Source organism: Macrobrachium nipponense, chromosome 7 (assembly GCF_015104395.2).
Source record: "Macrobrachium nipponense isolate FS-2020 chromosome 7, ASM1510439v2, whole genome shotgun sequence".
In the NCBI taxonomy this organism is placed as follows: domain Eukaryota; kingdom Metazoa; phylum Arthropoda; class Malacostraca; order Decapoda; family Palaemonidae; genus Macrobrachium; species Macrobrachium nipponense.
Window position 1 is genome coordinate 97,264,732 of NC_061109.1, and position 13,826 is coordinate 97,278,557.

Genomic DNA, 13,826 nt, shown 5'->3' on the forward strand with positions numbered 1-13,826 from the left:
CCACTTGTGCATACGATCTGGTCGATCCGAGAACCGTGCAAGATTCGTAGGACGATGTGGGGGGATTGTGAGGGGCGCGCCCCTCGCGATCACTCCTGATCACCTCGCTCTTCCCGGTGTAGCCTGAGGAAGTTGAAGGGATAGGAGAGGAAGACCTGACGCTCCCCCCGCACCCACCGGCAGAACCAGTGTGCTGAGGGGGCTGCAGGCAATCGCCAACCCGCGGTGGCGATCGAGCTGCAGGCCTAGTCGAGCAGCTCTCCCTGGGAGAGCGGCTGGACTGAGAACAGCGGCGACGGTCCCAAGCGTCAGAAGAGCTGCTGCTAGTCCCCCTCTCTGCCCGGTCCCGGTGGAAGCAGCGGTCAGGGGACCGGCAGAGTCCGCTGTCGCGGTGGGAGCGAGGCCCGTCCTCACGACGCGCCATGTCGCTTGGACCAGCCAAGGCTGGTTCAGGCGACCGAGGGAACCGCTTCCTTGCCTCAGCCCGCGGACAGTCTGGGACCGTCGCGTCAACCCTGGGTACCTACGGCTCACTACGAGAGCGATAGCTGGCCTGATGGGAGTCACCTGGATGACTCCCGCCAGTCTTCCGCCCCGTGCCTGGATCCTGGCGCCGAGCGGACTTGGTTGCCTGGGTCTTGGCTGCACGGTCACCGGTGGGCGACTGTACACTCTGTACCTCTCGTGAACGAGAGGCCGAGACGGTACCTGGCGCCGAGGCAGAGCCTCTGGCGCCAGGCGAGGAGGTACCGGTGTTAGCCGGTGCTCCTCTGGTCCCCATCTTCTTCTTCCTTGCGGAAGGAGAGACGGGCCCCATTCCCGAAGGAACAGGAGAACCAGCGGAAGCCCCAACCTTCCCACCGGAGTGGGAAGGACCCTTAGAAGTCTCAGAGCGAGCCTTCTTAGGGGGAGAGGAGGCGACATTCTTCTTAGGCTGTGGGGCCTTAGAAGTTGAAGGGGAAGCGGCGCCAGACGACGACGACACCTTCCTCCTCCTCTTCTTCTTCTTCGTCAGCTTCTTCAGGACCACCGTCAGGTCTTCCATCCAGGATGGAGCCGGGGCAGTTGCCGAAGCAACAGGGCCCGACTGCACCTGTCCGGAAGGACCTGGGGTGGGAGCAGCAACACCAAGAGCAGGAACGACGGCGGCAGGAACTGGTACTGGAACTGGAGCGGCAGCGTGGACAGGAACAGGAGGCGGGGCAGGACCTAGCGGCATCCTATGCACAGGTGGCAGGTCCAGCGGAGAGCTCTTAGGACACCGGAAGTCAGGGGCTGAGCCGAGAGCGGCAAAACCAGGTGGCGGCGTCACAGCGGGCATCCTCACCTCCGCCAGCGGCGTCTGCACAGCAGCTGTCAGGGTCACTGTGGCTACGTGCTGTGTGTACACCAGGTGCGGCGGCACAGCGTACCTAGGCGTTGATACCGTCGTTGTAGTGGTAGTGGTCGAGCCGTGGGTAACCGGTGTAGAACCCCTCACCAGGTGACTCAGCAGCCCCTGAATCGTCAGTGTCCCCTGGAGCCCCAGCGAGTACCAGGCCCGGCCGAGATCGTCACCCGTGGCAAGCAAACCTGAAGAAGAGAACAGAGTCGGGTTAGTAAGGGGGGGTTGGGGGGGGGGGTTTTACCTCTTGCCCGGGGGGGGGGGGGGGGGGGGGGGGGGGGTACAGATCCCACCCCGAGCGAACGGAAGACCCCGAATACAGCTGGATGTCGGGGTACCTCGGCCCCCCCTCTACGCTCGACTAATCGAGCAAAGAGAAGGAACGAGATACCTCCCCCGAAGGGGAAGGAGCCATACGAGGGAGCTGAGATGGAGGGAAGAAAGAGAAGACATGTCTGTGACCAGGGAAGCAACCGGAGAATCCTCCGACGACTCCCTCGCCGGCTTACGCGGCTTCTTCCTCCCCCCATAGCGCTCCCACTCCTCCTTCGACAAAGAAACATATACATCACGTCTCGGTGCGAGAGCAATCTCGCCCTCTACACCGAGTACAAAACTCATGAGGGTCGACCTCAACAGAGGACCGAAAGGCCCCACACTTATGGCCCTCCACACCAGGGCACAATCTGCGGCTTATGGGGGGGCCCGGGGGTCTCTCCGGTTCTCGGGATTCCATAGCGAAGTTCAAACACTGTATGAAACACAAAAAAACGCATATACTTACGTAGCCTTTTGCACAATCACACAGTAATAGAAAAAGCCAAAAGAAAATCATCACGCAGTGAAGCACACAAAGCATACAACGATAGCGGGCAGTGAGCGAACAACACGTCTGTCTCCGTCGGCAGCCGAAAGCACAGTGACTCCTCTCCTCGCAGTCGAGCTGACCGCCAACTGCGGGACAAGCAGTTAACTATCAAACTCCCTTGTTCGAAGCTTATGAGCAGTTCAGCTGCTGCTAAGTAACATTCCTATTGTTAAAGGACCGAGGGTTTGTATACGTACCGGAACAAACAACAACTTCATTCCCTTACTCCCCCTATCTTGTCAATACTGCAAAACTGTATACACTATATATGTTTAAAAACAACACATTTTAGAATGCTTATAAACAGCACAGTATACAATAGTCAGTAAAGCTTTCAAAATAAATACTAAACTGCAATTACACTGCAGTATTCTCTCTCTTTCTCCCTTGTGAGATTCACAGAAACTGCTTACATTGGTCTCACTTTATCTATAAAGAATAACCCAGAGAGAGAGAAAGAGAAAGGCAAGTTAGCCACCATTTAGTATGTACTGCATTTTGGTAACTTTCTCACCACCTTTCTTTTCTCACCAGATGCCAGGTAGGCCTCCAGGCCTGTCAGTCGTCCTGCTTCAGGAATTGTCTCTATTCTTGGCGATCGATCATCATAGAGCCTCACCTCATCAACTTCCCGCAAACTAGAGACTCTCCTCTCTACTCCTCTCTCTATGTTTTGTAGCCATCTCATTTTTGGTCTTCCTACCGGTGTCCATTCCAAAAACCTTATAGGATATCGCTCCTCCTCCATTCTTTTGGTGTGTCCAAACCATCTAAGCTGTCCTCTCTCCACAAAATCTAGTATCCCCTCCACTCCCAGTTCTCTTCTAATGTCTTCATTTCGTAGCCTATCCAGTCTTGTTACACCTTTTATGAGTCTTAGGGCTTTCATTTCAGCTGCTTGAAGTTGGCTTCTAGTTCTTGATGTTAATGTCAATGATTCAAGGCCATAAGTCAATATTGGTCTTGAAATAGAGGGGTATATGATGATTTTCACTTTGTGAGGTATATTTCTGTCTCTCATTAGTGGGTAGAGTAGATACATTTTGTTACTGAATTTCTGTATTCGGGTAGTTATTTCCAGTTTTGAATCGTTTTGGTCACTAAACTCTACTCCTAAGTATTTGAAATTTCTACAGTTTCAATGTCTGACCTTCTAATTCTACATCCATGTTACTTGGTGTTCGTGATAGGTGCATGATCTCTATCTTATTCTTGTTGATCCGCATTCCATTAGCTGTGAAGATCGCGTTCCAGTTGTTGACATTTTCTTGGAGAGATTCTGCGCTGGGGGCTATCATTGCATGGTCATCTGCATACATAAGGTTGATGGTCATATCTGCAGCTTCATCCTCATCTAGTTCCCTCATACATTTATCTAGGAACAATATAAAAAGAAGTGGAGAAAGGATGCTGCCCTGTCTTACTCCTGATTTAATTTCAAACCAGTCTTCATTCTCTTGATTTGTTTTTACTCTGGATCTGATGTTTTGATAGGTGTTATAAATTGCTCTTATAAGTTTCTCAGGGATTCCATAGTAAGGGTCTTTTAGGGCATCCCATATTTTCATTCTTGGTACTCTATCAAAAGCCTTTTCTAGATCTATAAAAGCAATATATCTGTCCCATTCCCAGCTCTTCTCAAATATCATCTTGAGGGAGAAAATCATATCAGTTGTCCCTCTTCCTGGTCGGAAACCGTTTTGCCATTCACCCAGCTTTGGTTCAACATATCCTCTCAATCTAGTTCCAAGTATTCTTTCATATACTTTAAAAGCATGTGACATTAGGGATATTCCTCTATAGTTTCTGCAATTTGTCTTGTCACCTTTCTTATAGATTGGGCATATTAGATCTCTTCTCCAGTCTTCAGGTGGCATTTGACCATTCCAGAGTATGTCGATTAGCTCTAGTAGCCAGATGACACCATCATCCCCCATGTTTTTAAGGAGCTCTGCAGGTATTGTATCCACTCCAGGAGCCTTACCATTTCTCATCCTCTTGAGTGCATTTTTTACCTCCAGTGTTGTTATGTCAGGTTCTGCATCCCCAACCACATCAAATTCTACATGCTCTTCAAGGTCATTGTTTTTGTTGTTTAGTAGTGTTTCAAAGTGATGTTTCCATCCTAATTCAATTTCTCGGGGTTCGGTTAACTCTTCACTAAAAATCTAACAAACATTTTATTCAAGCCTGTGTGCGCGCAGGACTTTTTAAAGATGTGTTACAGCATTATTATCTATTTTGTATGGTATATAAAAAAATCTATGAAACCTATACACCATCCAAAACATATTGTAAACTACTAGAGTTTAGTTAAAATAATGTATTATTCTTTCTGATAAACACAATTATACAAATTACATTCCCATGAGTTCTCATGAGAGAGAGAGAGAGAGACAGACAGAGACAGAGAGAGAGAGTTACAAGGATTAGGATGTCACAAAGACTTGTTAGTCCATCTAAGGATACATTGTGTGTTCAGTTATTTCTAGGAGCAGGTTCTACTGTTCATTCACAGTGCCCAAATGATTATGTCTAGCTTTCTTTTAAACTCTTCCACACTGTTGCTGTTTACAACTTCTGGTGCCAGTTTACTCCATGTGTCACATATCTTGTATGTGAAGAAGTTCCTGCAATATGTGTGGTATCTTTCAGCTCTAATTTCCATCCATTATTTCTTGTCTGGTTTTTGTTTAACATAAATAGATTACTGTCTACTTTTGTTTTTGTTATGTCTTTCAGTATTTTTAATGTTTCTATAAGTTGTCCTCACAATCGTTGTGTTTCTAAGCCATAAATGTTCAGGTTCTTTAGTCGTCTTTGGTAACCTATTTGCCTGACGGATGGAATTAGCTTTGTGGCTCTTGGTTGTACCCCTTCTAATCTATTTATGTCCTTTCTTAGTGTTGGTGACCAAAACTGTACTGCATATTTAATATGTGGTCCAACTATTGATGTAGAGAGAGAGAGGAGAGAGAGAGAGAGAGAGAGAGAGAGAGAGAGAGAGAGAGAGAGAGAGAGAGAGAGAGAGAATGTAGTTTTTAAACGATTAAACTGAACGAGCAGCCATAGAGATCTAAATGTTGCCTAATAATTCTATCATGTCTTTGACTTGTATACACATTCTATACCTACTGTGACCTAAATGCTGCCTGCTTATTTTATTGTCTTGGACTCGTATGGATATGTTAAACATGAACTAAAAATTTTATCATCTTGGACTTGTATTGATATGCAATACTTAATGTGACATAAATGCCTAATCATTTCTTCATGCCTTGGTCTCATATGGACATGCTATATCTATTATGACCTAAATGCTGCCTAATTATTTTATCATGTCTTGTACTCATATAGACATGCTACTATACCTATTGTGACCTAAATGCTGCCTATTCTTATTAATCTGGACTTGGACTAATATGGACATGAATTAACAATTGTCAACTAAATGCTGCATAATTGTTTTATCATGTCACGAACTCGTATGGACATTCAGTCAACCCGCTATATTTGCGCGGGATGGGGACCACAACCACCAACGAATAGCTAAAATAAGCAAATACTTCCCATCTCCCTCTAAACATGCATAAAACTGCCTATTTTAATAGTTCAAACACCAAGGACCCCGCCTTTTGCATCAAGTTTTCATTTTAAGTGTGATGGTTTATAAGCACATTTAGAGTTACAGTTATGCAGTATTGACAAGGTAGGAGAAGTAAGGATACGAGTTGCCATTTTACATCTGTAGAGTTCTATTTGATTAATATAGATTTTTATCTTAGCAAGCAAGACCTAGGCTCTATTATTGTGGATAATCAAAATTCAAAACTCGCGGCACACGCTACAGGTAGGTCAGGTGATCTACCTTACCCGCCGCTGGGTGGCGGGTGTAAGAACCAGTCCCCCTTTCTTGTCAGATTATTTTCTTCCACCTGTCTCCTAAGGGGAGGCTGGGCGGGCCATCAATCGTATATATCTGCCAGGTAAGTATGTACAAAACTTTATTGTATACTAACAATATCATTTTTGTACATGAACTTCCCTGCCAGATATATACTTAGCTGATTGACACCCTTGGTGGAGGGAAAGAGACACATACTCACCTAGAAAGTGGGGACAACACATGTTAAAGGAATAAAAATAAACCCTTGGTTCTTACCTGAATTAGGCAGAAGACTTCATAGTTACTGTCTATTAGTCTGCGTTGCCTAAAGTCTCAGCGAGGGCATGACCTATAGCTGAAGAACTCTTTGGGTCTACCAATGGGAACTGAGTCCACTTACTTGGCAGAATCCAAACAGGGTCTGGTCAATGGGGATCAACCCGCTTACATGCCAGAGCCTATCACTACCAACCGCAAGGAGCCTCAAGCACAACCGATCACCTAACCAATTACTAATATTAGTATACGAAAGAAGGAGCTGCCTCCTGCAACCTCCTTTGTACAACCAAAAACTCCAAATTAAAAACTAACAGGGAAAAGGATTAAAAAGGATGTGTTTCAGCTCCCTGCCCCAGCACTGAATCCGCCGATACGTAAGGGCCTAGCCCAAAACACTTTTCATACGTAATCGATACGTCTTTTAGGTAGTGATTGGAGAAGACTGATTCACACCTCCAAAAAGTGGCCTTCATGAGGTTTTGTAAAGACATATTCTTCTTGAAAGCCAAAGACGTCGCGATGGCCCTCACTTCGTGCGCCTTGACTTTCAGAAGACTAAACTGTTGCTGACTGCACGATGTGTGGGCTTCTCTAATAACATTCCTGATAAGAATGAGAGGGCATTTTTTGATAAGGGCCTACTGGGGTCCCTTACAGAGCACCAGAGATTGCTCTCATTAGCAGCAAGTCTTCTCTTCCTTTGAAGATAAAATTTCAGGCTTCTCACCGGGCAAAGAGATCTCTCCTCTTCTGTCCCAACTAAGGAGGACAAGCTCTTAATTTCGAAGCTCCTGGGCCATGGTGAAGAAGGGTTTTCATTCTTGGCTAGGAAAGCCGGAAGAAAAGAGCAAAACGCGGATCCTCCTTGAAAACCTACCTCACCTTCTAGAGCCTGCAGCTCGCCGACTCTCTTCGCTGAAGCTAACGCACAGAGAAAAAGAGTCTTCATCGAAAGGTCTCTGAACGAAGCTGTATGGGGAGGTTCAAATCTTGAGGACCTCAGAAAGAGCAGCACGACGTCTAGATTCCAGCTAGGAACTAAGTAGGAGGTTCTTTTAACCGTCTCAAATGATCTGATTAAGTCATGGAGGTCCTTGTCTTCGGATATGTTTAATCCTCTAAGACGAAAAACTGAGGAAAGCATGCTCCTGTAGCCCTTGATGGTGGAGACTACTAACCCGCATTTTTCCCTCAGGAAGATAAGGAAATCTGCTATCTGAGTCACAGAGGTACTGGAGGAGGAAACTTTATGAGTCCTGCACCAATGTCGAAAAACGTCCCACTTCGACTGGTAGACTCTAGATGTGGAAGGTCTACGTGCATTGGCAATAGCCCTTGCAGACTTTGCCGAAAAGCCCTTAGCTCTGACGAGACTCTTGATAGTCTGAATCCAGTCAAACTGAGAGCGGGGAGGTTTTTGTGAAACCTGTCAAAGTGGGGCTGTTTGAGCAGATCGACTCTTAGTGGTAGGGATCTTGGAACATCCACCAGCCATTCCAGTACCTCTGTGAACCAGTCCTGGGCAGGCCAGAACGGAGCTATCAAAGTCATCCTTGCTCCCTCTGAAGCTGCGAACTTCCTTAGCGTTTCCCCTAGAATCTTGAAAGGCGGGAACGCGTAAAGATCCAGGTTTTTCCAATCCATCAGGAATGCATCTATTGCCACTGCCCTTGGGTCCGCAATAGGGGAGCAGTATAGCTCTATCCTCGCATTCCTGGAGGTCGCAAATAGATCGAGATGGGGCCTGCCCCACGTCCTCCACAGCTCCTGGCATACGTCCGAGTGCAGAGTCCACTCTGAGGGAAGGACTTGATTCCTTCTGCTTAACAGATCCGCTCTGACATTTCTTTCTCCCTGTACGAACCTGGTGAGAAGACTTATCTTCCTTTCCTCCGACCACAGGAGGAGCGATCTCGCTGTCTCGTACAGGGAGGGAGAAAGAGTGAGTCCCCCCCTGTTTCCGAATGTAAGCAGGGCTGTGGTGTTGTCCGTTGATCTGAACTGACTTTCCCTTTACGAGGGGTTCGAAGGTTTTGATGGGAGCGAACCAAATCGCTGTTAGCTCTTTCTTGTTGATGTGCCAGGACACCTGATCCCCCATCCAGGTGCCTGACACTTCTCTCGACCCGAGAGTAGCTCCCCAACCTATGTCCGATGCGTCCGCATATAACCACTAGGCTGGGGTTCCGAACCTGCAAGGAAAGGCCTTCCTTGAACAGGAGAGGTCTAGCCACCAACGTAGATCCTCCTTTATCTCTTGCGAGATCTTGAACGCAAAGTCTAGACCTTGAGATCTTCTGTTCCAGTTCCTCGTCAGGAAGAACTGTAGGGGTCTGAGGTGCAACCTCCCTAGAGAAACGAATTGCTCCAGCGAGGAGAGTGTCCCCAACAGACTCATCCACTCCCTCGCTGTGCATACATCTTTCTCTAGAGATTGCTACCTTCTCCGAACCTCGGGTTATCCTCTCTGGGGAAGGATACGCCCGAAAAACCTGAGAAGCCATCAGAATCCCCAGATAGATACGCTCTTGACTGGGATTAGCTGTGACTTCTCGAAATTCACTAGCAAACCCAGAGAAGCTGCTAGATTCAGCATTAATCGTAAGTCCTCCAGACATTTCTCCTTGGACTTGGCCCTGATTAGCCAATCGTCCAAGTAGAGGGAAATCCTCACTCCCTCGAGATGAAGCCACTGAGCAACGTTCTTCATCAGCCCAGTGAAGACTTGGGGGGCGTGTGGAAAGGCCGAAGCATAGGGCCCTGAACTGAAAAACGTTCCCTCCCCACATGAATCTTAGAAATTTGCGCGAAGAAGGATGGATCGGCACGTGGAAGTAAGCGTCCTGAAGGTCCAGTGACACCATCCAGTCCCCGGGACGAAGAGCTGCTAAGACTGATGAAGTCGTCTCCATAGCGAACTTCCTCTTCTTCACAAAGACGTTCAGGGCGCTTACGTCCAGAACCGGCCTCCATCCTCCTGAGTTCTTGGGAACTAAGAACAGACGGTTGTAGAAACCAGCGGAAAGAGGGTCCTGTACCATCTCTATTGCCTCTTTCTCCAACATCAGCTCTACTGCTAGAGCGAGGGCTTGATTCATTAGAGGGTCTTTGTATTTGGCCACCAGTTCCCTTGGAGTGGTGGTCAAGGTGGTCTCGAGATAAAGGGAATGAATGGTATCCCCTCTTGATGATAGCGAGGGACCAGTTGTCCGCCCCCTTCCTTGCCCAGACATCCGCAAAGTTCAGAAGTCTGGCACCTACAGTTGTCTGGAGGACAGGCGAGCTACTTCTTGGCCCTAATAGACCGAGAGAAGGTCTTTCCTCTTCTGGGTGGTCTCGAACCTCTGGAGGAAGAAGAGCGGGACGAAGGACCTCCTCGAAAGGGCTCTTGCCTAGTCTGAGTTTCCTTCTTCGTTTTCTGTTGGAACGAAGGTTTCGGTATTCTAGCTGAGCGAGCCAGCATATCCTGCGTCGCTTTTGCTGACAACGAGCTGGAGATGTCATTAATTATCTTCTTCGGGAAGAGTTGCGGAGAAAGTTGGGAATACAACAAGGAAGCTCTCTGTGCATGAGAGACACCCTTGGTAAGAAGGAAAGCGGAAAACGCAGAAAACGGCCCTTTCTTTACTACTCCTGCGCCAAAAAGGGAAGCAATCTCCCCGGATCCATCTCTCACTGCCTTGTCCATACAAGACAGCACTGCGTGAAGGTCTTCAGGTGAAAGAGTGTCTTGATCTTGAGTCCTCTTAGCCATGACTCCAAGGGTCCGTCAAGAAAGTTAAAAACCTTTAAGACTCGGAACATTCCCTTCAGAAGGTGATCCAACTCGCTCATACCCCACGTCGTCTTCGCAGAATTAAGCGCCGAGCGACGTGCGGAATCAACCAACGAAGAGAAGTCCGAGTCTGCTGAAGAGTGAAGAGTCAGACCCAAGGGCTCTCCTGACTCGTACCAGATCCCCATCTTACCCGTAAGTTTGGACGGGGGAAAAGAAAATACGGTCTTGCCTTTCTCTTCCTTCGAAAGCAACCAGTCGTCAAAATTCTCAAGAGCCTTCTTCATCGACACTGTCGGTTTCATCTTAACGACTGAAGACTTCTTAGACGTATTGGTCGTTGAAAATAAAAAAGAACGGAGGTGACGGAGGAGGCAACGGCCGAAAGAGCCCCCCACCCCCAAAATCTTGCAAGAGGAGGTCGGTCAGTCTCTTGTATGAAGAAACTGAAGCATCCTTGGGCAAATTCTTCCAGAATCCCCAAGGTATTCCTCGGAAGAATGACGTTTAGAAGCTCTACTACCAGGAGGAGAGCTATTCCTTGGAGAGCGCCTGTTCAGAGAGCGCCTACTGGGAGAATGTCCACTGGGAGAGCGCTTAAAAAGGAGAGCGCCTACCCTAGAGAGCGTCCTACTAGGAGACGCCTACCAGCTAGAGCGCCTCACCCCCTGGGAGAGCGCCTACTAGGGGAGCGCCTTCCTGCTAGGAGAGCGCCTACTAGTGAAGGCTCGCCTGTCGGACACAAAGTCTAATTCCACAGTAAAGGCGCCTGGACAAGGGAGAGCGCCTATCAGGCTCTAGCGCCTGCTAGGCTCTTGGAGCCTGCCCTCCTCAAAAGCCTGCCAGCTCTTGGTGCCTATCAGACTCCAAACCCCTACAGGCTCTTGACGCCTGCCACGGGGAGAGAAAACATCCACGGAGGAGTCCCTGTCGAAGCACTGCGCTTACAAGGCTCTGAGCGCCTATCCAATCGGGAGTGAACCAACGGAGATGAATGCTTCCACTGGCGCCTACAAGGCTCTTGACGCCTACTAGGCTCTTGGCGCCTACTAGGCTCCGAGCATCCGTCAAAAGGAGAGCGGCAACCAGGCGAAGAACTCTTCCTTCGCTCCTGAAGATAACGAGGCTCTTGACGTCTGTCAAGCTCTTGACGTCTGTCAAGCGCTTGACCGCCTAACAGAAGAGGAGCGGAAATCCTGAGGAGAGAGCCTGTCCGGCTCCTTACGCCTGACATGCTCACAATCTTGCTGGGAAGAGAGGAGAGCCTACTCGGAGATTGATCCCGAAACTTCAGTCTGCACTTCTGACTTCCTGCTACGAGGCTCAAAAACTTCTCTAGCCGGAGGAGAGCTAGCAGAAGGGACGTTCTTAGACTTCTTCACCGGAAGCGAGGCGTCCTTCCGACGATGAGAAGTCCAATCAGCTAAAGCCGCAATCTGCGCTTGCAGACCCGCCAGGATGCGCGCAGGAGATCTCTTAAATTCCTCTACAGGAGACGAAGTCCGAGACCGAACAGGAGAAGCGTAAACAGAAGAATTCTTGGCTCTCTTGCGTTCCACTTCTGGCTCTTCAGCGAAGGATTCGGGGCTGGAAGGAAGGGCGCAAGGAGCTTTCCAGGGCCTCTTGAGAGGGCGAGACGACTCCGAGGCGCTCCATCTACGCTTAGGAGAAGGCGACGAAGATGACGAGAAGCACTGGCGCAATAACTCCTTCTTGGTTCGATCCAAGGCAGCCTGGGAACGAGCAACAGGATCTGCCGAGGGGACGCCTGACCGGTGAGGGTTCTCCCTAACCTTCCCGCGGCTTTCGACTTTCCTCCTCCACTGGGTCTGGGAGTCTGGACGAGGTCTAGGCCTGGAAGCGTTAGTGAGCCGGTCAGACGCACCCTCCACTTCACTAGGGGCACTGCACTGATCACTTGCACTATCACTCTTACCTTGTCGAGAGCGAGCGAGGCTCTCCTTACTCCTGATCGAGGCTCTCCCGGAAGGAACTTCCGAAAACGAATCTCGGGTTCAAAGCTGGGCCCAGGGGCTGAAACTGGAGAAGGAACTACTTCTACTACAGGGTTCTCAGCGTCAATCTCACTCACCCTCGATCTACTAGAGCTCCTTGAAGAAGCCTTGCGCGCCCTATCCTTCTCTAACTTTCTCACATAAGAAGAAAGAGCCTTCCAACCATCCTCATCCAAATTCTCACACTCTTTGCAAGGGTTAATAAAAGAGTATTCATTCCCTCTACAAGACGTACATACAGCGTGAGGATCTAATGCAGCTTTAGGAAGTCTAACTTTACATTCCTTCACTGAACAAACCCTAAATAAACTAGGTTTCTTAACTTCAGAATCATCCATGATTATTAATTCTAAGAAAAAGCCAAAAGAAAAATCCAAATAACAATCCAAAAAGCATATGCCAAGCCAACAAACAAAGGGTACTTCACCAAAATCCAATTCGTCGGCAACGAGAAAGAATTTAACTATCGTAAGGACTGAACAACAGGTGTTGTCCAGCCGGCGACAGAAAATAATCTAACAAGACAGGGGGACTGGTTCTTACACCCGCCACCCAGCGGCGGGTAAGGTAGATCACCTGACCTACCTGTAGCGTGTGCCGCGAGTTTTGAATTTTCTGTCGTGACGTCAGAGACCTAAGCTAAGTATATATCTGGCAGGGAAGTTCATGTACAAAAACACAATTTAGAACTGATAAACATTCAGTAGCAATGTAAAAGCTTAAAACAAAGAATAAACTGCATAATAATAAAGATAGGGAAGTCATAAAAAAGTTAGTTAGACAATCAGTACTAACCAGGTGTATCCATGGGTAAGCATATTAAGGACTTGTTGCGATGATTTGGCCCCTGAGATGTATTTGCCAATAAACACATCCAATCAGCTTGCCAGGCATTAGTGATCCACATTTTCTGCCCATTGATAATAAGGTCATCTCCTTGTCGACGTGCTGTGGTCTGAATGCTAGCTACATCTGACCCAGCACCAGGTTCACTGACACCCAGGCAAGACACCTTATCTCCTGTTATGCTAGGAGCCAGGAATTCTTTTTTTAAGAAATCACTTCCAAACCTTAAAGAAAAAGTCACAGTAAAAATATACCCTAGACCTTTTAATTAGGTGGTGAAGCTTTTATACCATGATTTCATCAAAATAACTTAAAAATGCAAGTGATGTTCTGCAGTTGTTGATTGTGATTGAAACTTCTAAAATAAATTAAAAGCTTACAAAAACACTAAAAATGCATACATGAACATAAATAATACTAAACATACATCATGTATCAATTACCTTGCTAGTGCTGGTGTTGCCATGTCTGTCTGAACAGCCACAGCCATGGGAATACCCCCACAATGAATATTTCCAAGAGCTTCCGCCAAAGCAACACTGTACCGATAATCAAGTCCCAGACCACCATATTCTGAAACCAGAACAATAAACTCTAATAACCTACAATCTCAATTATAAAAAAGGGGTTTCAGTTATACAAAATAAGAGAAAAATGACACAATTTTTACTTCCATGACTACAAAAAATCTAATTTAGTTTAATGCCAAGAGAGGAGCAGTTACTCACTGTGTATAGTAATATATAACTGATACTACAATCTTTGCAGTACTA

At 47.7% G+C, this 13,826-nt stretch overlaps 1 protein-coding gene across 1 annotated transcript in view; it reads right to left on the reverse strand.

Annotated features, from left to right (window-relative positions):
* LOC135217279 (probable acyl-CoA dehydrogenase 6) overlaps nt 1-13,826 on the reverse strand; it is a 96,965-nt gene that overhangs the window by 63,082 nt on the left and 20,057 nt on the right. The window contains exons 3-4 of the mRNA XM_064253025.1: nt 13,497-13,626; nt 13,003-13,277 (exon numbers count right to left, since the gene is read on the reverse strand). Of these exons, the coding sequence (XP_064109095.1) occupies nt 13,003-13,277; nt 13,497-13,626 (405 nt within the window). The remainder of the gene's footprint in view (nt 1-13,002; nt 13,278-13,496; nt 13,627-13,826) is intronic.